Here is a 26,830-nt window from a genome sequence, read left to right as displayed (position 1 = left end):
GTGCTTCAGAAATGTGTTTGACTTTAATGCTTTTGCTCCCACAGTACCCTTGCTGGAGAAGCAAGATCTATTACCTCTTTTTGGAGATGATCTACAAATGGTGACTCTGATGCATGTTCTGCTTTGTAAAGAAACTCAGGCTAAATATGAGCTAGCTCAGACACTAGACTCAGTATGAGCATATTAGCATGAGATTCTGCCTGGGTTAACTCCCTTCCTTCTCTGGTTTTCCTTCCTACAGTTAATTGTCCTAACTACATTTAGTTCATTTTCCCTAACTACAGTGTCCACTGATCTTCTACCTCTTCTATACAAACCTTCCTTTTGAACAGCTAACTTCAATATTACAGCTGATTTATATTACATTAATGTAACATTAATATCCATCCAAACCTACTCACATAAAGGCTGGAAGAGGATAAGCGACTGAACCTAGATTTTCAGAGCTGAGAACCCCTGCATTTCTGCTCTCTTCTACAAAGCTATTTTGAGAAACAGTATGAACAATTCTCTTCCCTTCTGCTGCCTGTACAGGAGAGCCTCTAATGCTGTCTTGAGAAGAACAGATGCAAGCCAACACAACAGACCTCATGGGAAAAAAAAATAATCTTTGCATCAGGAGGACATGGGCTAGGCTTGTAGTCCCCTTAGAAGAGGAATCCTACCAGTGTGAGACACACAGAGATGGCTGGGTGACTAGTTAGCATGCTGTAATATGCAGCATACATTAATCAGGGTCCCCCATAATAATTTTTTTAATGCAGTCATAAACAAAACCCACTCACCCACCACCCACCCAGGTGGCAAGAAGTTAATCTCAGTATTCCTGTTTATTCTGGAAGGATTAGCTAGATCACAGATTCTCTTACTTCATATGCTTCTTGGATACACTGTTGAAAAGAAAAGAATACCCAACCAACTGCCATTGGTTTCTCCTCAATAAATTTTTGACAGAAGCAAATGTATAGTTTTCAATTTGAGGAAGTAGAAGTGGCTGTGATTTATGAAGCAATCATGGTTACTATATTAAATATGTAATTTATACATACCCTATCAAAGCCTGCATTAAGAAGGGGAAGAACAGAAGTCTCTTCTTGGTCAGCAGATCTACAAAACAAAATCATAGAATCATAGAATCGTTTAGGCTGGAAAAGACCCTTAAGATCATCAAGTCCAACCATTAACCTAACACTGCCAAGTCTACTGCTAAACCATGTCCCTAAGCGCCACATTTACACATCTTTTAAATACCTCCAGGGACAGTGACACAACCACTTCCCTGGGCAGTCTGTTCCAATGATTGACAACCCTTTTGGTGAAGAAATTCTTCCGAATAGCCAATCTGAACCTCCTCTGCCGCAACTTGAGGCCGTTTCCTCTCATCCTACTGCTTGTTACTTGGGAGAAGAGACCAACACCCACCTCGCTACAACCTCCTTTCAGGCAGTTGTAGAGAGCGATAAGGTCTCCCCTCAGCCTCCTTTTCTCCAGACTAAACGACCGCAGTTCCCTCAGCTGCTCCTCATAAGACTTGTGCTCCAGGCCCCTCACCAACTTGGTTGCCCTTCTCTGAGTTGCTCCAGCAACTCAACATCTTTCCTGTCATGCGGGGCCCAAAACTGGACACAGTACTTGAGGTGCGGCCTCACCAGTGCCGAGTACAGGGGGACGATCACCTCCCTGCTCCTGCTGGCCACACTATTTCTGATACAGGCCAGGATGCCTTTGGCCTTCTTGGCCACCTGGGCACACTGCTGGCTCACATTCAGCCGGCTGTCAGCCAGCACCCCCAGGTCTTTTTCCACCAGGCAGCTTTCCAGACACTCCTCCCCACGCCTGTAGCACTGCCCGGGGTTGTTGTGACCCAAATGCAGGACCTGGCACTTGGCCTTGTTGAATCTCATACAGCTGGCCTCAGCCCATCTGTCCAGCCTGTCCAGATCCCTCTGTAGAGCCCTCCTACCCTCGAGCAGATCAACCCTCCCTCCCAACTTGGTGTCATCTGCAAACTCACTGAGGGTGCACTCGATCCCCTTGCCCAGATCACTGATAAAGATATTAAACAAAATTGGTGTGTTGTATGGTCACACAACATTTAAGAATTAGGTGGTACCAATTTCACATAGTTACCTAAACATAATGAATGCAGTGAGAACACTCTTGCATAAAATATATACATAAAATTATACTAGTACAGAAGTTGATGCTATAGTTTTCTTTTATAGGTATTTGCAGCTATTACTGCATCCTCATAGTTATTCCTACAGCAAACCTGACAGATACTCTACAGAAGTCCTGTGTCTCTTCACAGACACACAAGGACATTCCAAACTGAAAGCATGAAGAATATAAAAGACATCCTGTGGAACTCTATGAGAAAGAATCTAAAAAAATGTTACTAAGTAAAAGGTGGAGCAAGTTGTAAAGTCTTGCTCAGCAGCAAACAGTCTATTTTCTAATCTTGACAGCAATAGTTCTTCTCCTGCTGCTTTATTTCCTAATATTTTAATTCAGCTAGGAAATTAATAAAATTGGAGTGGATTCAGTAGTGTGCAGGAGTTTTAACAAAGACAAGAAAGGTCTCTTTTTTGAAGGTAATTGATAAAAATGTATTTAAGCCAATAAGAATTTTACCTCAATATATGTGGTATGAATTATTGAATAAGGATTTCAGGACAACATTCTGGTGAGTTTAGTATCAACAGGATTGAAGTTTACTCCATTACCCAGTTTCCTAATAACGACAGTGTGTTATTTGATCTAGTTATTTCACTTAGAAAGTAATGGACAGATTTCTATTTTTTTCTTTTAGAAACCAACACATAGCTTTCTATTTTATTTTAGTATAGAAGCCATTATATTATGATCCTCTGAGGGTGATAGGGATAGTACTAGCCTACATAAATGGAAAGTTATCAAATACTTAAACAGGCCACATAACACATGACTAACCCTTTTCAGATAAAGTAATATTAAACTTACTCTGTAAGGTTTGCTAGTAAGAAACTTTCTGGTTTTAGATAACTATTATACATAACATTCTTATAAAATAAAATAAAAATGTTTCACAAAACAGTAATACTTACGCTCGTGGAACCACAGCAAGTATTACAGTGTGCTCTGATGGTTTTGTGGCACGAATAGACCTGAGGAAAAAAATTGTCTCAGTTACACCACATGCTTTCTCAATGTTACTCTGAGTAACTTCACAGAAAATATAAAAGAAAACAAGGATTGAAAGACGCAATTGAGGCTAGGAAATAGGATATCACACTGCCAAAATCTACCTATCCGCACTTAGAAAATCCATTTCCATTTTGCTACCAGATTCCTCAGATCTTGCTCAACACAGTGAAGAAGCAAGAGCTCCAAAAACACAGGGCATGAACAGCAACTCTTCACATCCACTCTTATAACCTAGCAAAAGTTTTCCCTGTTAGCTTATGTGGAGCAGACTGCCCTGAATGCATGGATTGAGAAAGGTCAGTCTATACAATGCATTTTCAATACCCATTTGCTAATTTAAACAAGAATCTCCACTACCTTCTCCCATATTTACCATTGTCCTACTAGATATTGTAAAATTTTCTTTAGAGGGTGGGAAGTGCTTTTGGGGCACGCAATTAAGAACAAAGGGTATAGCAAATTTATATGATCCACTATAATTTATGAAATGCTGAATAAACAAAATTTTACCACTTTACATATTATTGAGAAACTGAAAAAACCATGACCAACTATCGAAAGAACACTCTGTTCACCTTTTACTAGCTAAAGGTAACTTTTTTCAATCATGTCACACAGTCCTGAATAAACAGTCTTTATTTATTTATTTGTTCGGCCTTTTAGAAGAACTTCCATCAGCACAAGTATTTAGGCTTTAAAATGCTCGTTGTCATAAACATGGCAAATTCCAGCTCATGATGGACTGAGAAGCACGGCATGGTGAATGGTACAAAATGTATGCTTCAGCTGAAACACTGTATTTTAGCAAAAAATCCCAATACTAAGTGCTTGCAACCTTAAAGATGCTAAGACAGAACCAGAAGAGTGACGTGAACTTCTGTGAAGAGCTGTCAGTGCCTGACCCAGTGGACAAGCACACACATTCCTTTGAAGCCCTGCACCTTCAGACTTGGCTGCAGCAGTAACCCAGGAAAGAAGCAGGCACAGACAGCAGGGAATAGTTTCACAACAGCTCTGGCTTATGCTCTGGTAGAAGCCCATGACCTAAAGAGACAATTCTATGATTCAGCTTCACCAAAAGTGTATTCTTCATATTGTTCTCCCTTTGCAGATGTAGGCAAACCTCCTGGCCTCAATCCCCAAACTTCCATTTTACTATAGTTTTGGTGGTTCATTTTTGGGTTGGTTGTTGGGTTTTTTTTGTTTTTGTTTTTGTTTTAATTAGGAGGTTTGCTTTTGTACAATATATTCTGAAGTTCAAAAGAAGCATAAGGTTCTTTAGGTTACCTGCAGATATCTTCCGCATCAAAATATCTGGAGTTCCTGTGATCTATAACAATTATTTCCTGGTGCTTATCAAGAAAACATTCAAGTGCTGACTCTGGAGTCCGGGCAATATTGCACCTGTATCCAGCTCTGTCACAAGCCCACCAGAAACCATCACTTTGGTTGTCTTCTTTCGCAAAGATCAGCAAAACCTGCAAAGCATGCAAAACAGCGGCATCACATTAAACATATAAAATAGTTCTCTGCATGGTGCAAATTGTAACAAAGAATTCTGCTGTATGAAAGATTGAGTCTACTTTGAAAGTGGGAAGATCGAACTACAGACTGTAAAACCGCTGATGCAGTAGCACAACTTTCTTAATAGATTGAGTGATTATCAATAGATAACCAATAGTTAACTGTCTATGACTGATATTTAGGACAAAACCAGCTGCCAGATGATGAGTCTCTTCTAACTCATTTTCAAATTGAATCAGCAGCCACCCAGAGCTGGTGGGTAGGTGTTCAAATATCACTGCCACTCTCATCAGGCCACCCCAGCTACACACACTTTTAATTGTAATGAACCGTCTGAAATGCAACTGCCTCAATTATTGCTCTTCAGGGACAAACAATTAACATAACAGAGTTTTATTCATTATTTCTCCTTTGGCATAAAACAAAATTGAGTTAACCCATATTCTTTCAAAACTGAAAAGAACAACAGACAAGGAGGTATGGATGGGGCTGGGTAGAGGAAAAAAACCCGATTCAAACATCACAATTTTTACCCAATAAATTGTCCCTAATTATGTAAATATATGAGGTAGTTTTGACAATTTCAACTGAACACTTAAGGAACCGCTCACACAAGATCAGGTAGAATGTGTTCTGAGGTGCTGTTCTGAAAATCAAATTGATGCTGTAGGAAGTCTGTTTGCTAACTGACACACAGAATACAGGCTGAAAAGAGCTGTATTTTTGTGCTTCTTGTGTGAAAGAAAGAGTGCTTTTAGGAGAGAGCAAATTTTTCATCCTTGCCCTATAATACATTATTATTACCAGCATACGAATTACACAGCTAGGAACACAAGTCATGTAGAAAATCCCCTTCACAATTTGGACATATTTACCATAGCAACTGATCACTAACTATGCCACCCTTTGTGACAGATGAAGAAAAAGGTTAATTTAGTGCAACTATGCTGTGAAAAAGGAAGGCCTCAGAAAGTCAAAAGTTTATCCACAGCTATTCAAATTGCACAGAAAGGCAGCAGTCAGAGAATGACCTATGTATAAAGCAAAATCCTGTTCATTTCACGAATAAAAGTAATCTGACTTCACTGAAACAACATGTCTGAGCAAAATATGCAAAGTTTTGCCCCAAATGCCCATAAAAAAAGGTCAATGACCTTTCATCTGTGCTCCTCTATGCAGCTGTGCTGTCACCATGTGAAATTCAACACCATCAGTCTGGAAGCTAGAAAAGATGACCATAAATTTTCTCTTACATTGAGCTGTCTGGATCGTAGAATTCCAAACAATGAAAAAATCAATTAATGTGACTGTGGCAGGATAACCAGCTGAAGTTTCATTAAACAGCGGAAGAAAATTATATGCTCAGAAGTTCCATAAATATTAAGAAATAGCTTAAGTTTAAATTTATTAGAGTATTTTTATTGCAGTTAACAATAAGCAGATTTGGGTTACTGACACTTAACATCCAAGGTAACTGTTGTCACTCTACCTAATCCCTGATTTTTTTCCAGCCATAGAAGTGTTGGAAAGCTTTGACATGACTGAGCTGCAGACTTTGTCTGTGGATACTCAGGTAAAGTCGCTACTCTGATACAATCTTCTGTTTGGTTCCAGCTGCTATTAGTTTTATTTCATTCCTAGTTTGATCAGTACAATATGGCTCAGAAAACTGTTTTTTTTGTGGCACATTTTTGATATCTTTTCACAAGATTCCCAGTTTGGAAATAAAGGATTGCAAAATGCAATCATTTACTAGCTGTAAAATAATGAAGCTTAATTAAACCACCCCATCTCCCACTGGTAGCTAATTACCAGTGTATGAATCCTTCTGAGAATATTAACTTTAAAAGGTTTTTTTAAAAGTATTACTACCATGCTTTTTCATTAACATTTGTATGAAGCTTACTATAATCCATCAAAACATAATGTAACTAGAAGTATATTGTAAGATACGCTCTCAAAGTCAAGATAAAAATATAACAATTCATATAAACAACACCGTCAAGGAAAAGCTTGAATTCAACCTGTGTTTCCTGGTAAAACCCCCATGTATCTATTTTTTGGTGTGTAATTTGTCACTGTTACTGTAAAAAAGATCATTTTACTGACTGCTGCCCTAGTTTAGGAGTACTGTGGGCTTCTCCTGTGGAGACCTTTACATCTTTTTAGTGATGTATTGGAATTTTTACCATCTTTCTAAGTATTTGCTTTGTACAACTATTGCATGTCTTGTTCCCAGTTTGTCATACAAATACAGAAAATGGACAGAGATTTGCTTTAAAGAGCTCAAAATAAAACAAGAGACACCAGCTGAGTACAGACACATAGGGTACCACAACGAAACTGAGAAAATTGCAAACAGCAACTTCAGAAGTAAAAATAAAGTTACTTAATTATTTTTATGTTATTGTATCCCTGCAAAAGAGTTTTAAGGTGGAAACACATAGTGGCTCTGAATTAAGTTGGAAAGGAGCTCTTGTTACACCACAAATTGGCATGGGGGAAGAGTAAAATGCTGTGCATCATCATGCTTTGTTTGCAGCTCAACAGAGTAGATCACCATCATCAGAACAGAAATGAAGTTTGATGTCAATGCTATGAAAGAGATGACGGCCAGTGAATGTCCTAAGAGGTGAGAAAATGTAATATTTGAACAGGAGACGCATCCAAAATTTTATCAGCCCTGGTAAACACTCCCACAAAAGGATGAGACAGCTTTTCAATGTGCACTAAACATTTATAAAAAACACCTTTCTTCTGTGTCTTCTGGAGAAAGCACATTTATCATGGTCAATTCTAAGGTCTCAGAACCAAACCATGCTTATTTGCAAGCCTTGGTACAAAATTGGGGCAGATGTGCAAGCTGCGTATGTGGAGGGTGTTTGGAGGGCTGGAGCTGGTAGGTTTGCTTGGGACTCTTCCCCTTGCCCCTTAACGGCAGCAGCACCTGGGTCATGATCTAGTAGAAAACAAACCAAATTTGTCTACCAACACAGACAGTCACAAAGTACAGTGAGGAATCTATTAAATGGCTTATGGCAGGTCACAGTCACAAGTAAGGTCACCTCTCAGACAAAAAATATGGGCCATTTTGAGGTTGGCACAGGTGTCCCATGACAGCATAAAACACACACCAGAATAAAATTAACATCACTAAGAAAATCCCCAGTGGCAATTGTTTTAACAAACTGAATTGACTTATCAGACATTTGTGAACATGATTAAGCAGCCACAAGTAGACATTTAAAATATGATATTCAGTAGCTGTTTGCACCACACAGAGAAACACGTAACTCCATTGTTGAGGTGGAATAAAAGATTAACACAAGTTTTTTAAATGTGTGGATGTGTGCAATACTTGCCAAATTAGCTGAGGTAATGTGACTTCCCTGTAAATAAGTTAGTGTATGGCAATGTCTTAATGGAAAACTCTTCAGTTAATAGTTTTACTTAAGGTCTGCTTTTTGCTTTACTTAAGGTCTTCTGTGGTAGCGCTATAGATTCTCACTTGTGTAATGTAGGGACAAAATAACAGTCACACCTGACAAGATACCAAGAATGTTAAACACTTTAAAAAACAATAAAAAAACCCACTTTCCCCTCTTATATGAAAAATCTTCACTTATAACAGCTAACACTGGTACTATGATATTTTGGCAAATCCAATTTCTACAAAGTAAAATCCTGACATAAGCACTGACAGTACTTTTATTTGTTAAGTATTTGCTGGACCACCTTTCTGAAGATGATCATAGTCTAAACAACATTTTTCTGTGAAGAGTTCCACAATTTTATGTTGAAATTCCTTACAAAACTGAAGACCGGTCTACATTGAAGCCACTGTTCCACAGTCTTATTATAATATAAACAAATAGTTTTATCAGATCAAGTCATCATTAAGACTGAAAGCTTAATACAGAAATAAAAATGTAAAGCTTTATGATGCATATACACATGATTTATTTTCCTTGAGAACAGCATTTCTTCCATATGTAGGTTTTCCCTCTCATAGCCACATAGGGGCAAAAAAACCCCCAGGCAAAACAGAAAAGGTGACTGGTGACTAAATGTCTATGTATTTTACAGAGTTAAATGACCCAAAAAGTTAATTCAAATGAATGCTGTATCACTAGAGCAATGTTAAGACTATTTAATCTGCTATCATCTGAGAGCTCTAACACCTACCATAAGTTAAAAAAATAACACTTGGCATCTGTTTACTGGCACAGGAACAAAATGTACAGAAACAGAAGCAAGTACGTGTCTGAGCTGTTGCTCGTTAGGCTGAAGTTCAACCTGTCTTGTTGGAAGTGGTGTGGTTTCTTGGACTGGTGACCTGTAAGAGCACAAGTATCTGTCCTGTTGTGCAAAACCCAGCAAAACTTTGGTATATCAGAACTGAACAGTTTTTAACATCCAGAGGGGCAGCTCTTTCCCCTGCTAATGCACATACACACACACTCCTATTGACAGGACACATAAAAGGAATGATTTGATGTTAATGGAAATCTAAACACCTTGTTCACCGAGTTAATTTACTTGTAGATCTCTTCTCAAGCAATCAGATAAACCAAAACACCAATTACGCATCTCACAGTCCTTGCACAAGTAAAATGAAAACATTATACTTAACTATAGGGGTTGAACCTTAATTTATTCACCCATTAACACTGACTTGACTGTATCAAGAAACTGAAGGAGCATCTTACCTGAATTGGATCTTGTGTCAGTCTCATGGGCCCAATTTGTACTTCTGTAGTTGAAGCCTGCTAAAGAAGAGTAACACAGATATTTTTTCCAGTCTGGTTCTTAACAAGATAGCATTTTACATGCAAGAATGAAAGATCAAAAAGAACCATGAAAGACTCTCAAAGGCAGGCAGGCATATGACTAGCAGCCTTAATTTAGTTGCTTTGAAGTGTTTCATTTATGAACATATTTTACCAAACTCCTAATTTTGTTTTATTTGCCTGTAAGCTAAAAATTGTAGGGTTTTAAATAAGGAAACAAGAAACACCACTTCCTTTCCCCTTTTTCCCCAGCAGAGTACCTTGGTTACATGGAAGGACTTGTGTTTTGCTTAAGACTACAGAAAGCTATTTTTTCTGGCGAAAAATTTCCTTATTCGTTTGAATGTAATACAGAACTTGTATTAAAGGTCTTGTGACATATATTCAATAATAATATTTTAATGGGTTTGGTTAGGAAAAAAGTGACTTTTTAGACAAGGGAACTTGTTTGGATTGCAGATTTAAAATTGTTTTCCAGAACCCATAGCCTTTAGTTTTCAAGAAAAACACATTGCTACCATGTGAGCCATGACATTTTCAGAAGACATGAGAGCACATCATAATTTAAAGCTACTGCAAGAAACCCAGCAGACGTTGGCTGTGGCTGCTTTGTTGCCCTATTTCCTAGGAGTTGGACTATCTTAATACTTTCTGTGTCTTGATACATTTCAATACACTTTTGCACACTACTGATTTGTTTCACTTCAGACCATTAGCCACAGAAGGTTGTTAAGCAACTGAACTGTTGAATGAATACAAACACATGTCCTCCCACAGATGCATGTACTTAAGGAAAAGCGTCTTTGAACCCTTAAAATATTGTTCCCCTCATGCGTATGGAGGATTATTTGCAAGTTAGCATCTCCAAAAGGGCAGATTCTCTGCTTTCCTGCTACCAGTTATCCCAGGTGCCTGGCGTAGGCAAGTTAAAGCAATTGCCCTGCAAGACTCGTAATTTGAACAAAACCCTAATGTAGGCAGATTCCCAGGACTGTTCCCCGACACACCTCCAGAAATCCTGGTGCCCTACTTCTGCAGCATTTTGCTCTGCGGTGCTCATTAGTTTGAGCCTTTTGTCCAGGTATTACCTTGTTCTTAAATTTAGTATTTTTCAAAGAAATGTGTATAAACATTCAAAATGGATTAAGTTACCGATATTCAGCTTTTTTCCTTAGAGAACACAATACTGTGTTAAGTATTAACAGCCTTGCCTGCATGAGAGACAGTGGTATTATGTATAGCTACAACTGACATGTTGGACTTTCATGCACCACTGAGCATCGATTCTTCTCAGCCCAACAATGTACGTCAGAAGGTGGTAACAGGCAGTACTCCAAAAGATTAAACTACAAAGCCTGCCACTGTTTTCCAAAGCAAAAACTGCCCCCAATGTAAGTGCAGTTAACCTCTCCTTTTCTCACACAAAAGCTTCACTTCCCACTTGAGCTCCTGCCATGGCAGAATTTAACAATGCCAGTAAGTGTATCAGAATAGAAATGAAAGTTAGTACCCATCGTCAACCATGACTTATGAGTAAAGTTAGAGAAACAGTCCTCTGAAAGCTCCCAGCCTCTTTTCCCCCTCACCAAAGAAGAAAACCAGCACATTCACACTACAATAGTATTATATAGGAAAATCTTAAATATATTTTTTATCATTATTCCCTTTGATTTTAAAAAAAAAAAATTTAAAGTAGTCTCATTAGATAAATCTGTAAGAAAACAAACACAGACTTGGGTCAGTATCAGTGCACAAGCTTCTTTTTTTACAATGCACAGCTCCGACTGTCCCACAACGTATTGATCAAGAGACTGGGATTCTTCACAAAAGACAGTTAGGACAGAGATATTTATTTTATTATCCATTTATTAATGCTACTAAGAAACTGACATTGTAAATGAATGCCTTCCACTTTTCTACCACTTCAGAGGACATCGAGCTTTAATTATGCTGTTTTGTCCAAGATGGAATAACTGTGTCTAAGACATAGATCGATGCAGGTAAGTCTATCACTCCCTTTACAGGGATTCCCTTACAGGGTAGCCACTTCTCTTAGCCTGGGTATTTAAAAAACAGCAACAACAAATCCACACAACTGTGACCCCGCTGCTTCTGTGTTAGCCTCAGGAACAGAAAAGACCTGAATAGAAGGACCTATAAATCAGGCCCCCCCCGCCCCGCCCCAGTTTCAGGGTGTTCCTGCCTCTGCTAATAGTAGGAAAGCTTCATGAGGATTAGAAGAAGCAAGAGCCCTGGTGTAGGTGAACTTGTCCCTATCCTGCTCTATGCAGACACAATAGGGTCAGAACCATACAGGGATGCAGAAAAGGTGCTGCTATATCTGAAACATTGCCATGTATAACCTTTAAGTCCCTAAGCTGCTCAACTTCATTACTCATACAAATGCACAAAAACAGATGGGACCCTCAAATTAAGTCTGATAATGAACCTGAGCATAGGAATGATTAATAAACAATCTCATCAGATACAGCAAAAAGTATGTCTGAAATGTTCCTTTCCGGACTTGGAGTTCTGAGTTTTGTTTTACAAGCTGAATCAGTCCCTTGGATTCATATGCCCAAATTCCTCTGGGTACAAGTGACTGTCTCACTTCTCCCTTTCAAAACACAGCTCGAGGAGGCAGCAAGAGTGCCTGATCTTCACAGATGTCTGACAGATCTCTTCTTGGCCTGAAGGAACTAATTCAACATCTTCCTAACTCCCAGAAGAATATGACCATGTGGACATTGCATATTAGTGATACCACAACCAATACCTCTGTTCATTTCCTGGCTTAAGTGAGTATCTTGATAGGATAAGAGGAAATGGCCTCAAGCTGCAGCAGGGAAGGATTAGGTTGGATATTAGAAAAAAATTCTTTACTGAAGGGGTTGTCAGGCATTGGAACAGGCTGCCCAGGGAAGTGGTGGAGTCACTGTCCCCAGAGGTGTTCAAAAAACACATAGATGTGGCACCTCAGGACATGGTTTAGTGGGCATGGTGGTGTTGGGATGATGGTTGGACTCAATGATATTAAAGGTCTTTCCCAACTTAAACGATTCTATGACCTGATTGCTGATGATTTCCAATTTAAATAAATCTCTCATTACTTGATTAAGTGTTCAGGAAGGACCGCTAATAGATCTGAAACCTAAATCAATTAATATAGTAGCTTATGACAAACTTTTCTGGACATGTGGAGACAAGCCTGGTTCCAAAAAGGTCAGTGAGAAAATCCCTGATTTCAGTGAGCAGAGGAACAGACACAGGGTTGGAAGCAAAGGAATCATAAATAAACTAACCATCTGGGAATAGCAAAAGCTTAAAAACAGTGAAGAAATGTTTTAACATTTTAAACATTTGAGTATTATTTCCAGTATCATTCTAACCTCCTAGGCAATCTCCACAGGAATCAGACAGTAATTGAAGAATTAAAGACAGTCAGTGGTACTTTCTTAAACTGTATGTTTTTATGTAAATCAGTGATCATCAATTACCTCACTATCATAGCACTACCATTAAGCAAAATGTACTTAACACTTCATTAATTTCCACCCTTTTAAATCACCAATACAAAAATCTTCACCCTCCCATATGCCTGCAGACTTACAGCCCCTGCAATGTGTGTATCATCAATAATTAGTAACACAACTGCTGTAAAAATAATGACTAATTAGTACAGCAAAATCTTCTTTAATAATTCTTCATTGCTCCAGAACAACAGCAGCAACTAGAGCCAACTAAGCAGTGAAGCAAAGGCGTTGGTGAGTTCAGCCTCCTAGAAAGGCTCAGGATAGATGTGCCAGTTGAGAAGCATTGCACAGACGCCAAGGTCTCTAAGGACACCTTTTTGCTCTAAAGGCTCCTTCTCCCTACCCGCTATATCTTCTTTCCACTTTAGTCACTCCCACAATGATGCTTCCCTTCCCTCACCTTTGTAGTAAGTTTTCAGACCTCTGTCCCTTTTATTTTGTAAGTGGGTAACAGTACTGTCTTTTTGACCCAGCATTCACTGCACCTCTGCTGCCCTGGCTCCATCTCCCCATCTTTGCTAGGGCTCATTTTAATTTCTTTCCAGTGCAGCTTTCCCCATCTACAGCGCTGGTGAGGGTTGATACCTCAGCCCGTCATTTGCCTAGTACCATTTCCATATTCAATTATACCACTATTTTCAACCTCAAATCCCTTCCCTTTTTTTCCTGGCCAAACTGCGGTCCTGAAAAGGATTACCATGTGTGACCTCAACACTGGTCTTAGCCCTGCTTAAACTCCCTTATGAGACGCAAGGCCCACAGCTGTTCTCCACCATCCCTGTCCTGGAGTTGTCCTGCTCCTCTTCATGCTACAACACACCTGACCAGGGTGTCCAGCTCCTCTTCCACTGTTCAGCAACATTTTGTCCCTTTCTTCTTCCCCTTCTTTTCTTTGTTTTGCCTTTCTTAGCAGAACTCTATCCCAGTCTTTCTCCTTCTCTTTTACTCTTTTAACACTTCTGATCCATTCAACTCCCATCCACGGGCATTTTTCTACAGTTTAACACTTGGCCGCTCTCTCTCTGTTTGGAGCCTCCCCATGCTGCTTTGCCAGCTTCAACCATTACAGGGAATATCACTTGACCTGTCCAGCAATTTGTGTGCATTAAAGAAGGGACAAATTTACAGGAGAAAAATGAAGAGCTCTTTTCACAAAGATGCCACCTCTGGCTCAAGAAGCCCCTAAATGACAAGCTGGCAAAGGCTGGGAGGATAAATGTGATAGATCATTACACATTGCTCCTGCTGGAGACTTGGTCCTGAGCTAGATAGCTTTTGGCCTCACCTTCATGGCTTTTCCAGACACCATCCTTCCTTGATTCATTCATTTGGCCGGCTGCCTCTCTTCATCCTCTCCATCCACCAGTACAGCTACTCTCCCAACTCCCTTTCAGGGAGCACCACTCTCTGCCACCTCTGCTGTCAGGTTCTGTTTTTTTTTTTTTTATTCTCCCCTTGCTCTGCCTTCCAGTTGACCTGTGCTGCTGCTGTCCCAGCTGCTCATGCCCTGCATTTCCCTGGCTCCCAGCAGAGGGCTGCCAACTCGCTCTGCTCCACAAGCTGCTCCCCTCACGCCAGCCAGCTGCAACCTTCCCAGGGAGCCCAGGGGAGCCTGAAAGAGTTGGATAGCTCAAGTCTAAGGTTAATGTAAGGTCATGCTGTTTTATTAACTGAAAATAATGGTTGAACACACATACCATTTAGAAGAAATAAGGCTTCGTGGTTGTTGACTTAGCCACTGCAAACTCTGCAAGCATCCATAAAAGAAGCCTGACCCATCAGATACATACGAACTGGTAAAAAAAGATGGATATGCATTTTGAAGAGCTAGCCTATTCATGACGTGTGACATAAGCTTTGTATAAATCACAAATATTTTCAAAACCAGCAGCTGGGGTGTTTGGAACCAAGAAACTAGGACCAATGCAGACCCTCAATGCATCAATAACCTTTACACAGGCTTCCACTTGTGGTAACAACATGGAAAAAACCAGCTGTGTGCCATCTACTGTGAAGACCACAAAAGTAACCAGGCTTCAGTTTCAGCCTGAGATGAGTCTCATGCCTTTCCTTCCTTAACTATTTTGAATTCACATTTGCTTTGCACTCCAGTCAAATAGAAGTCTCTAAATGTCTCTCTTTAGAGTCAAAGCTCAGCAGTACTCCACAGTCCTCTTCCATGCCGCCACCAGCTGCCTTTCATACCACTGACACTTTATGGTTTGAAATCTAGTCTGACTCTGGCTTTCAGAAATTTTCTCCACCCTAAGACCTTGTCTACTTCTCTCTTAACCCCTTCAGAAGGTCCTCCATAGAACATCCTCTAACTTTGGCAAAGATCTTGTGTTGCTTTTCCTTCCACATGTATCACTGACTTAGAAATACCAACCTTTCCTATTCCATTTACCTGGAATAGGAAACCCAGATTTCCTTCTGTTCTTTTCTTGAACACAAGAAACAAATTATTTGCTCCAGAAACACAGCTGCACTAAGGACTTACATCTATACCTCTATACTCCAGACCTCTTTCCACTTTCAGCAACAGAAATCTCAGCTTTTCTCTATGCATGTGTCTAGCTGTCATTTCAGGTAAACCTCCCTTCCAGATCAGTGTCTGCCCCATCAACCTTTATCTGCAACTTTCTCTCAGTCACTGGGAGTACTGCCACCAACCTACTTCTGCTCACACCCACAATCTGTAAGTCATCATCCACTTGAGTTTCTCTTAAGTCCTCCAACCCTGGCTCTTTCTAAATCTTGCTTCTTCTACGTTATCTATAAAATGTGACCTTTCCTTCGCAACCAACTGCAGTCTTTTCATCCAGTTCTCTTATCTTGCCTGCAAATTATTACAGCATCCTTCTCTTTAGCTGTGATGTAGGAAAACTTGCCAAGTTTACATTCAACTTGCAGAAGGATGAAGAAGGCACAGACAAAATCTTCTCTGCAGATGAAAGCAAAAGAGAAAACAAAATAAAAGGGCTGTAAACAAACCCGCCTTCTCTCTTCTCAACCTATTTCTTACCCCTATGTGAATTATCTCCACTCCCTTTGTCTGGAATGTCAGGCTGTGCAGCTGAGATTTCAGGTTTCCAAGTTTTCAAGATCCCTGCATTTTTGCAATGCTGACAAACAACAACAAAAAGTAATCCCAAAAGCCATGCCCTCAAGTGTTTAGATGGTTTGTGGATATGACGGTGTCACTCTTACAATACTCTTACTCCTCTCATCTGTGTCCCTGTTAATACTCCATTAACAGCTACAGGCTGCTCTAAGGCAGCCCTTCCACAGTGGTGTCCTGGTCTTTTAAACAATAGTCATGGATCTGGTTTTTGTGCCTTGTTGAAAAGCAAACACACCCAGGGCCAGCATATTCAAAAAAAGCTAGTACTTTTTATTATTTTATAGGTTTATCATTTCAAATGGTATCTGCTTATTTGGATTCTTGACTAAGAATTATTATCTCACTTTAACATTTCCTTGGGCAGAAAAAAACCATAATGAAATTTCTACCTTAAATAAAAGCAAAAAGAGGAACAAAACTAACATCTATACACACTTTGCCTAAAGCATTAGATTACAAATTTTTTTAAGATAGGATGGGAAGTACAAGCAAATTTTTTCAGAATATTGATATACTAAATGTACAGTCCTAAATTTTTATAAACCTCGCAAATAAGTGGTATTTTCCCACATTTTTAGGAATCAGTCCAGCTCTTATTACTGTAGAAAATACAATTAGAGCCAAGCTCTTCTTAAAGGAATTTGGAATGTTTTGAAAACAATCTTCTCTTCATATTTGTACAACTCCAGATTGAAGCAAGTGTGATCTGACTGTTTGGAATTTAGGTCTTTTTGTTTTGCAAAACTTTCAGTTTAACTTCAGAATGCTTTTTGTTTTTAAGAAAGTGTTATTTAAAATGTGGCACCTTGAATAAGTTAATGCTATAAGAAACCCCAAATCAAAACCATTTTTAAAGCATACTCCATAAGAAGAGTTTTAAACAGTTTCACTATGAAACTCTAAGATAAGCATAGTTTTTTTTCCTTAATATATTAATTTAGCACTCATTTAGGAGGTCTGCAATATATTTGCATCTTAGTTTTAACTCATGCAGTGTAGCATTTCCCCAATCTAATGATTTAATCACTTAAAGCTTATCTATATGTCAGGAAAATTTTATTGTGTAGTTTTGAGTGTATTCTTCCCACATGTATAAGCAAAATTCATGATCATAATGCGTTCTTCTCTTCCAGATACTATATGCGATTTTGTTGACAAGCAATAAACTTCAAAATTCCCTTAGGGAAAAAAAAAAGTCTTCTACTTGTGTAGCTATCAAACATACAACTACTCAACTAGGCCAGATCCTCAGCTCAGGACAACACACCTTCAGGCACGTAGCATGAAAACACTACACACAGAGGCAATAAACTGGACCCAAATTCACAAAGACATGTAGGTTTGGCAGGCTCTGCTGTACTTTCATGCACCTAGCTCAAGGGTAGAGTTCACAGACCTGCAACTGGTTCTTCTGCTTCCCAAAAGCAAGCAGGCTTGGGATGAGACCCTCTCAATGCCTCCAGTTAAAGCTATGTCACTGCACACAGGGGAATTGAAAATTTGTTAGGGAGAGGGAGAAAGTCAAGGGGAAGAAGAGCCTTCCCTTCCATGACCATGCTCACCTCTGGGTGATGAAGTCAGGCTCCTGTTGCATACTCTCTCCCTCACCCATGACCCTTGCACTCCTTTTTGCAGTAACCTGTGCCCGAAAAGGAGCTTTAAGCACTGTCTGACTTCCTTTCCCACCTCCCCCTTCCCCATCAACCTTGCTTTCAGCTGCTGGGGGAGCACTTACCTGGGAGAGAAGCATTTGAAACCAAGCTTGGCTGGGCATGGACTATCATATACTGGATGCACCAGCCCAGTGTTGTCTCTGCATTTCCCATGTGCTCTGAGAATACCAGCCTGACTGGGTCCTTCAGGAGACCTGCCATAGTAGTGTCTCTGGCTGTGAACTCCACATATTCTTCAGTGTGACGTGTGTGCCAAGACCACATATTGTAGTAAAGCTAACACTGGCAGCAGTTCTGGAGATCAGCAGAAGTCCTCAAAAACACTTCAAAATCTAATGACCAAATGGCTAAAGTCGAATTTCTGTGAATTACACCGTTAGTAATATGTTGGATGTTTATTTTTTGAGTTTGGTTCTCAGAGTCTGCTCCTACAACTGCTTCTGTGCAAAGCTGCAAAGATCTGTCTGATCAAAGTAAGCTTCAGGAACTGATGTTAAGATTTCTATCTTTCTTCCTTCATCCTCATTCCACTCTACATGGTTTCTTGGCTTGTGTTTCAAATTAGAAATTAGAAAAGTAAGTGTTCAAAAACACATATTTGGTTTTTCTCTATTTCTCACTCTTTTCCCCCCTGCAACATAATTCTCTATTTTTAAGCAATTACAGACAGTAGTGATAGCATAATCTTGCTGTTTCAATCTAAAATCAGTGGTAAGGGAAGAAAAACAAACCAATGGGATGCAGGTAAACCTCTGAAAGTCATGGGGAACAGAGTGGGGAACAAAGGGAAGCTAGCACAAACAGGTCACAAAAGTTGGATCATCCTTAAGAAAAAAAGAATTGAGAAAGACAAAATGTACCCATCTCAAGTGGCTAGCAATTTCAGGCAACCTCTTGAACAAGCAAGCTGACACTTGTAAAATAATTCTATGAGCTCTAATATAATAAATGTGTGCCTGATACAAAATGATAACTGAAGACAGAATATTATATTAGGACTTTTTACATTCTATTCACATTTTGGTAGCAGCTTCCTTATGAATACATTATCATAATAGGAAGTAGAAAAATCAAGTAGAAAAGACATTAGTTTGGCCATTATTTTGTTAAATTTGGCATACAAACTACCATTGTCAATCAGTCCTCAATTCTGCTCATAGCAGCAGCTCCTCTGAGACTTGTCAAGGGAAGATAGGCCACAAAAAGCCCACAATCCATGAAAAGTAGATCACTTCCCTTTTATTCCTATAATTCACAGATTAAGGCTTCCAACAGAATCTGGAAGCAATCCTGCAGGTTTGTACACACAATTTCTCCCCCCCCCCCCCCATTTTTCTTAAGTGGATTCAAGGCTTATGATCTGCACATTGATCCTACTAAGACCAGTACTATGATTCTGGTTCTTGATGTTAGCACAAAATAGATTTGTGTCCAAGTTACAGTTGGTTGAACACAGTTGATTAGGATGTCCCTCAGTAAAACCCCACAAATATCTGGAGAGATTTCTAAATGCGCTCTCATGTCCTTTTTAGATGTTCTGTGAAGAACAATTAAAATTTGGTCAGACCAAGCAATCTTGGCCCAACACCCTGTCTCCAGAAGTGGCCAAAAGCAGACGACAAACTGAAAAATGCAAAAACAGGGCAAGCACAGGGGGACACTGTCCCTTATACCACCTAAGATCAATGCTGATAGCTCATCTCAGCTTATGCTTTCCTTACAGAAAAAGCTATGTTAATTCTTCTCCAGCACGTCATATTATCCAATTACCTACCACATCTACTTGTGCTCTGTTTTATCTCTCGACATAGTGCCTTACCCAGTATGGAAACAGAATGTAGTTCCTAGATGATCTTTGGTACCCTCTAAGGAAGACTAACGTGTCATTACCTTATTTTCACTCCTCTGAAACTGAGATCAGTTTAAAGAACAGGTGACACACCTTAGTTAGTAGTTCAGCAATTTCAGATTTATGTTTCTTATGAACTCCTGGATCAATATGCCTACTGGGTCCTAGCAATCTTTCCTTCTCCTTTACTTCCTCTCTACAGCAGACCAATAAATGGCCCACATCCCCAGATCTACTACCACAAGTGTCTCTTGTTCAAGAGCACAATGCCCAAAGACATGGCTCAGATGACTTGTCAGCTATTCACATTGCTTAAGAAAGGCACGGTCTGAAATGATACAGTTATCATTATCGGTGTACTCACTGTCAGTGAAGCTTTTATGCCAATGACATAAAAAAATTTAAGAATAACAATAATGTTATAAATTAATTTTAATAAGTAAAATATACCCCAGGAAGACATCAAATTACAAAATGCTGCATCACAGTCTGATAACAAACATTTTCCTTTCAAGAAATTCTATCTTTGACGCATCCTATCTTTCTCACTCTGAATTCAGTATTGATTTTAAGGAAAAAAATAATTCCTTAATGGGTTTTCTGCTTAAAGTTTTACATGCAAGTCTACAGAAACAAGAAAAATACAGCATAGTTAGCTTATTTCCTACGTTTTCATGAGAAAGCTAAATGTAACCATTTATTCCTTTTTAAATTAAGCTACTCTTAGGTATTGCAGGTTCCTTATTCTTGTGTTTATGTAGTTTAGAGGTACATTTGCTTAGAATTGGCTGGATTTCTATACCATAGGAATAAAAAATTTGAGAAACCAAATAGACTGTGACAACGTATCTTTTCAAGACAACAGCTCCTTATCCACAGATGCTGTTAATTTGTTCAAAAAGGGAAGAAATCTACAAAACATCCAAAAAGCAAAAAAAACCCTGCAGCATTTTTTCCTAATTAGGGGGTTAAATCATGGCAAAAATCTAATGCATCAATTTTCAGTAGTATTTTTACTAGGTATTCCTGCTCATGAAGCAGCATGAGACATAAATTAAGAGCATACCTTTCTCCACTATCTACAGTGCCTCAGGGTCTACAGTAGTAGAAAACTTCCTCCCTCTCCCCCAGGTACTCAGAACCTGAATAGGAAGAAGGCCCTGACTAACGTCTAGAGATGCTCAGTGAAACACCAATGAGTAAAGAATCACAAAACTGTTGGTTTGAAAGGACCCCTGAAGGTGGTCTAGTCCGTCCAAGTGGTGCTATCGCAATGCTAGATCAGGTCAACCATGCCTTTTCCTACCCCTTTTCAGCATGGTTGCTGCTCAGGAAATATCCTCCCAGCCTGTACTGACAAGAAAGGAATTAAAATCCATAGACTGGTCAAGTTCTTTAACTTCTGAACTACTGTGTAAGAGAAGTACCTGTTATCATAAAGTAGCCCTGTTTTACTTCACTCCCTTCTCCTAATTGTAACATTGAGCAAATTCAGACTAAATTGGCACTTTTTTTTTGAAAACAGGCAAACAAATTTTACTTTGAAATACTTTTAAAAGTGAACATTGAACAGACCCCATGGACTCCTCCAAAGATGTGAAACTTCAGTAACTCAGTATAACTATTGTGGCAAGTTCAAAAATGATGACTTACTTAAGAAAGGTACGCGTCCACATTTTAATCCAGCAGCACACAGATAGTAAAGAGACAGACTCGTGTCACAAACAGCAACATTTTTAGACTTGTGGAAAGAAAACCAACTATAGAATGCAGCCTCCAGTGACATCAGGTTTATTTTGAATATTGACTTTGTCAACAGAAGTTTCTCTGAAAGTTTATTTATTTTGTTAGTGCACACATTTCCCTTCACTAAATACGCATGGCAGGTAAGTTATGTTAATGTCCTTGCAGTGTAAAGAGGCATAGGGAAAACAGCCTTTTCCAAACATCTGTCAAAGTAAGCAGAATCTGCCCAAGACTTGTGGATCTTGGCATCGGGAGACCTTTTTCTGTAAATCCATGTGTCATTACTGTCCATTCTCAGCTTTGTAAGAGCACGAGTCACACACATTACTGGAGAATCCAGTCAAATCTCCTTTACATCAATCTTAGGGAAAGCACAGCAGCTAGACCTGAACTGTTTCAGAAATACATGCACTGGTGTTTAGGAGACAGCAAAATCCAAAACTGTAGACACAGAAAGATTTAAAAATTAATCTTATTTTTATCTTAGTATGTTCAGCTAGTCAAAAAAGCAACCAGTGTGAGGATAGGAACAAAGAGCCAAACAAAACAACTTTATGCTGCCATGTAAATTTATGATGAACTCACACCTTCAATGCTGTACATCATCTTTTGTTTTCCTTGAGACAAGTTAACCAAAACTAGAAAAATAAAGAGAAAGCAACAAGAATAATCATAGATGTTCCAAGACATCTTCAGAGAACTAAAAAGACTGCTTCTGCCAGGAAGAGAGGTGTCTGAGGAATAGAATAGGCATCTATGAAATAATGAACGGTGTAGAGATGAATGAAGAATGACTCATCAATTGTCTTCACAATACAAGAAATATGATGCTTTCACTTAAATTATCAGGCAACTGGAGGGAGTGCCTTTTAAAAAGTAGTTGAACAAAATTTACTAAAGATAGGCCCCTGTGTTGCTGTGAAACACATCAGTAGTAGCATAACCTGAACTCAGAAGCCCCGTAGTTGTAGGCTGAGAGAGGCCCAGGGAGACATCCCGCTCCTTCTGCTCTTTTTTCTGTCTGTTGCGTAAGGCTCTTTGCTCTTGCCCAAGACAAGATAATGGGCTTGTAGACCTATGGTTCAATACAGCAGATCATTTCTTGGGCATGGCTATTAATATTGATACAAAAAGATATGAAGTGATTTTCAGTACTCGAATATTCAGGTAATATGTTCCTGTAAGTATGAATGGAAACAGCTAGAACATTAATTTGCAGCAAGTGGTTAGCTAAATAATCCTGATCTTCTTCCATCAGCTCTTGGTCTAGCTAAATACTCATAACTTACGAAGCATACTGTTAGTCTGCAATCAAACAATCATTTTAAAATGTAAAATTAACTTTGCCTTCCAAAGACTGACTAAGAAAAAACATCTGGAGGTTGTCTGCATACACCTGAGGGGCTGCCAGCTCAGCATTTGCTCTAGAGACTGTTCAGTTCCCTCCACCTCACACGGAAGGTACTGCCAAAACAAATTTCAAGTCCAACTTCTGTGTTGGGTTGTGGGGGGGCATACTTCCAGGGCTCTGTGACATCAGTAAGAGTTTGCTGGAAGACATTTATCATATTTGAAATTCCTCCTGGAAATTAGCAAGGGAAGAAGTTAAATATTTTAATACTTGACTATTCAGGAGTTTTCCACAAGTCTAATTTTACTAGAAAAGGGGAATCTGTCTCCCTACTCTTCATTCAATGTATTACTGGCTTTGGCTGCTGCTTGTTGGAGGACTATTTTAGTTCAGGGAGATTTTGACAAGAAAGAGTGTGTTCTCAATTAATTTAACACTGCTGTTGCAGTAGTAGATGACCTACCCGGTTTCTTACTGAAGGAAAAAAATTTAGTTGTCTTGGCTTCCACAGTTTATCTGACATAAACGATACAGCGTTTTACTGAAAGTGAACAAATTAAGATTGAGCTGAACTCACAAGTTCTCTCTTCCCTTCAAAACCACTAAGATTATGACACTCAATAGTCCAAGAGCAGTTGGAAGGAGCACCTCAAATACCGGTTTGCAAGTGCACACGTAGGCATTACGGACTCTACTCCAAGGGTTAAAGGGAAGACAACTTTTTGACCCAAGGCATGCACTATGTTTTTAGTGTCCTATTTTTCCAACATTACTCAAAGCAGATACTACTAGCTATCAATATCAACCTTATGCTGGAGTGGTTAGCAGGCTTCTTCTTCAGAGACGCATGTTGGATGCCATGATCAGAGCTTTGGCTTAGTATCACCTCTTCTTATTTCTTATCCCAGTTAGGCATAGCTGGAAAGAATTTCTTCCTGGTTCAACAAGGTCTGCTTATATCTCCTCTTCCAGCTACTGTAAGGCACCCACATACTCTCTCAGCCTAAAACCAACACTGTATTCCTCTTGCTGAACACAGAAAAACAAAACAAAACAAAACAAAACAAAACAAAGATGTTCTGATGAGTGCTGATTACTTATTGAAGTTTTCTGAATTGTCTTGTACTTAGAAAAAGCTCAGGTGTGAACTTTGATCTACATTTTACAAAAATACCAAAATAAGCTCTAGTAAAGAATAGGGTATTCCTTACTTTCTTCGAAGACAATATTCTCTCTCCTGGGCTCCTTCACACTGTCTGACAGTGTTTGCTTTGTAGTTCTTCTGTCTTGATTGTTCGAGTCTGGGGACAGGCAGCTGAAGCCAACTAGTTTGGCTTTTTAATTAAAATTTTAGCACCCACAAGATGTGTCTTAGAATTATACCTAGAAACTCCATTAAGAAAACAACCCAAAAACCCCAACCAAAACCTAACAACTACTCCAAATTGCAAATACACAGTACGACCACCAATAAAACAAGAATTAAATCCTCACAAGTTTTCACGATAACAGATACATACATGCACTTTTTCCATTATAATCTAACATTGACTCTAAAATCAAAAAATAACATTTAAATATGTCAAAATTAACTATTTTGCTGTTGATCTTTTTATCAGAAACCCACAGATAAAAGAATTATTCCCAGAACAGACCCTACCATCTCAGGTATCAGGAGTGATGCTGCCTCCGGTAACAAAGCCTCCAGCTCAACACCACCTGTTATTGTGCAGCTACAAATTATCAATGTGGAAGTCTGTGCCATGTTTCACACTAAAAATTGTGCAGACAACAAAAATCAAACCCAAATTCTCATCAAAATAAACAACTCAGAGTCTCTCATGCTGACTGAACAATTCTTGATCACATATAATTCAGTTTAAGTTTCTATTTTACTTTTGACAAAGTCACTGCAGATAATCCAGACAGCAGCAGTAGTGTGTGAATCTAAGACTCTAATATTGACACCTGGATATCACCTTCTGGGACATGCACAGTGCCTTGCCCACTGGTGAGTCACTAACTGAGCCACTTGGATATTACCCAAACCCAGCATTTTGACCGTCTATATTTTGTCATTCAAGACTGAAGTGTTTAAGAAGCTTGCCTCATCTATTTAGGTTATAAATCTCAGAGGCAAAGACCACCTCTCCCTTTTATAGTACCTGGTATAATAGGGCATAAGGGCTGACTGATCCTGTAAGACCTACCCAAATACAGATGAAGAGTAGAAGTAGTATTTATACAAGGTGGAATAGTGGCACACATGAAATAGTCAGAGGAAGGAGAAGCTCTGACCCAGACAGAGTAGTGGGTGGTAGATGTACCTGAAGTATTCATACCTCACAAAATAAGAATTGCCCCTGGAAACTTCATTACCCAGTCTTACAAACTTGAATGCAGCCATGTTAATTTCACTGCCCTTACTTCACTCATGTAAATGCTGGTAGGATCAGCATCTTATGTTAGGGTTTAACTTTTGCATACAGCTGCAATCCAAATAAGCTCTGCAAAAGTATGGAAAGAAGGCATTGCATAGTCCTTCAGCTGGCCTGCTGCACCGGAGCAAATTATTACTTACGCAATAAGCAATAATCATTCTGGTATTACTCATCACTATTTCCACAGTGTGGAGGGAAATCATTAAAAGCTTTCTGGAAAAAAGACTCTTTTTTGGATATTTGATTCCAGTCTTAACAAGGAGAAGCACCACCAAATTTAAGTGCTACTTTCCAGACCCAGCATTACAAGAGTCATGCCAATGCTCTACAGAGAGCTCTTACTGCTACTCCAGTTTTTATGTACTGACATCTATTTGAAGACAATGTAGTAATTTTAGTCCACCATTAAGATCGTCCTTCATTAGGATGTATTATGCAACTCACTACTAACACAATACTGAGACGATAAAAAAATTACAGTTACATTCTCCACAGATAGTGAAACACAACTCTCCTGCAAATGTCTCCACAACCAATCTCCCATGGCTTCTGCACGTGCACAGTATGAACTTCCACACCGAAGAATTAAAAGCAGAAGTTCTGGCCTCTGAATGCAGTTAACTGCCGCACCTTCTCTCCCCAAAGAATAGTTACAGCTGCCTACTTTCAATGCACCTTGTATTGCAGAAGCTAAATTCTGTGTACCACTGCCTCTGCTCAGCATTCTGTTTAATTTTATTCTATGAGCAATATCACTGGAGGCAAAAAGGGCTTCTTGTACAGTTAAAGCTACCACAGCCCAAATGCTCAACATTTTAAAGAATTAAACAACTATTAAGCAACAGGAGCTATATACATATCATAAACTGTAGGAGAATATTAATCTCCTCTCCAAGAGGTCCCATGGACAGTTCAACACTGACACTTTCCAACCAAGTCAGTGGACACTGACACTTTCCAACCACCTTTGTCTAGAAATCCTGCCCCTGAAAGTCTTAAAAGATTTTAGTTCCAATTCACTGACAAAATTCTCACAACAAAGATTTTATAAGGCATGATTTCTTCATTTTAGTGGATTAGACTCAGTATCACATACAGCTCCACACTTATGCATAAATTATTCACAATCTAACACTACAGTCCATGCAATTACAACAGAAAAATATATTGCCAGAGTTCTCTGTTATATACCTCTCTTACATAGCTCTTTACTTTACAACTGTCTTTGGATGGGCTCTGCAGAGAAATATGTTATATTTCCTCTTAATATCGTATTTTTTCACAAGTGCATGTCACAATATAGAAAACAGTAACTTCTATAAATTTCTTGCTGAGTAACATTCAGTTTTCAAAGAAGTTGAGAAATACTTGATTGACGTATGCTGGGGGAAAGGAGCTGCCAAGAAAGCAGGAAAAGTGATCTGGGCAATCATAGGCCCATCATATTCGCACTCATGTTAAAAATCTGTGTCAGAGTTGGAAGAATATGGACAGAATAACAATATCAAGTTATATTGAACAGAAGAAGTAATTCAATATACCAAACTTACTGGGTCACCCTAATATGACCACTGATAAAAAAGTATAAAACAATGGAAGTGATCTTCTAGAGA

At 39.1% G+C, this 26,830-nt stretch overlaps 1 protein-coding gene across 9 annotated transcripts in view; it reads right to left on the bottom strand.

The window, feature by feature from the left end:
- PDE8B (phosphodiesterase 8B) overlaps positions 1 to 26,830 on the bottom strand; it is a 78,109-nt gene that overhangs the window by 33,244 nt on the left and 18,035 nt on the right. For 6 of the 9 annotated variants that reach the window (XM_049794416.1, XM_049794409.1, XM_049794415.1 and 3 more), the window contains exons 2-5: positions 9,420 to 9,479; positions 4,474 to 4,664; positions 3,087 to 3,146; positions 1,050 to 1,107 (exon numbers count right to left, since the gene is read on the bottom strand). In XM_049794416.1, coding sequence (XP_049650373.1) covers positions 1,050 to 1,107; positions 3,087 to 3,146; positions 4,474 to 4,664; positions 9,420 to 9,479 — 369 coding nt within the window. The remainder of the gene's footprint in view (positions 1 to 1,049; positions 1,108 to 3,086; positions 3,147 to 4,473; positions 4,665 to 9,419; positions 9,480 to 26,830) is intronic. The other 3 variants (XM_049794419.1, XM_049794410.1, XM_049794412.1) reach the window with 2 other exon arrangements.

Source organism: Accipiter gentilis, chromosome Z (assembly GCF_929443795.1).
Source record: "Accipiter gentilis chromosome Z, bAccGen1.1, whole genome shotgun sequence".
NCBI classification, from domain to species: Eukaryota; Metazoa; Chordata; class Aves; order Accipitriformes; family Accipitridae; genus Astur; species Astur gentilis.
Note: the sequence above shows the minus strand (reverse complement) of the source record. Positions and strands in the feature narration are given on the sequence as shown.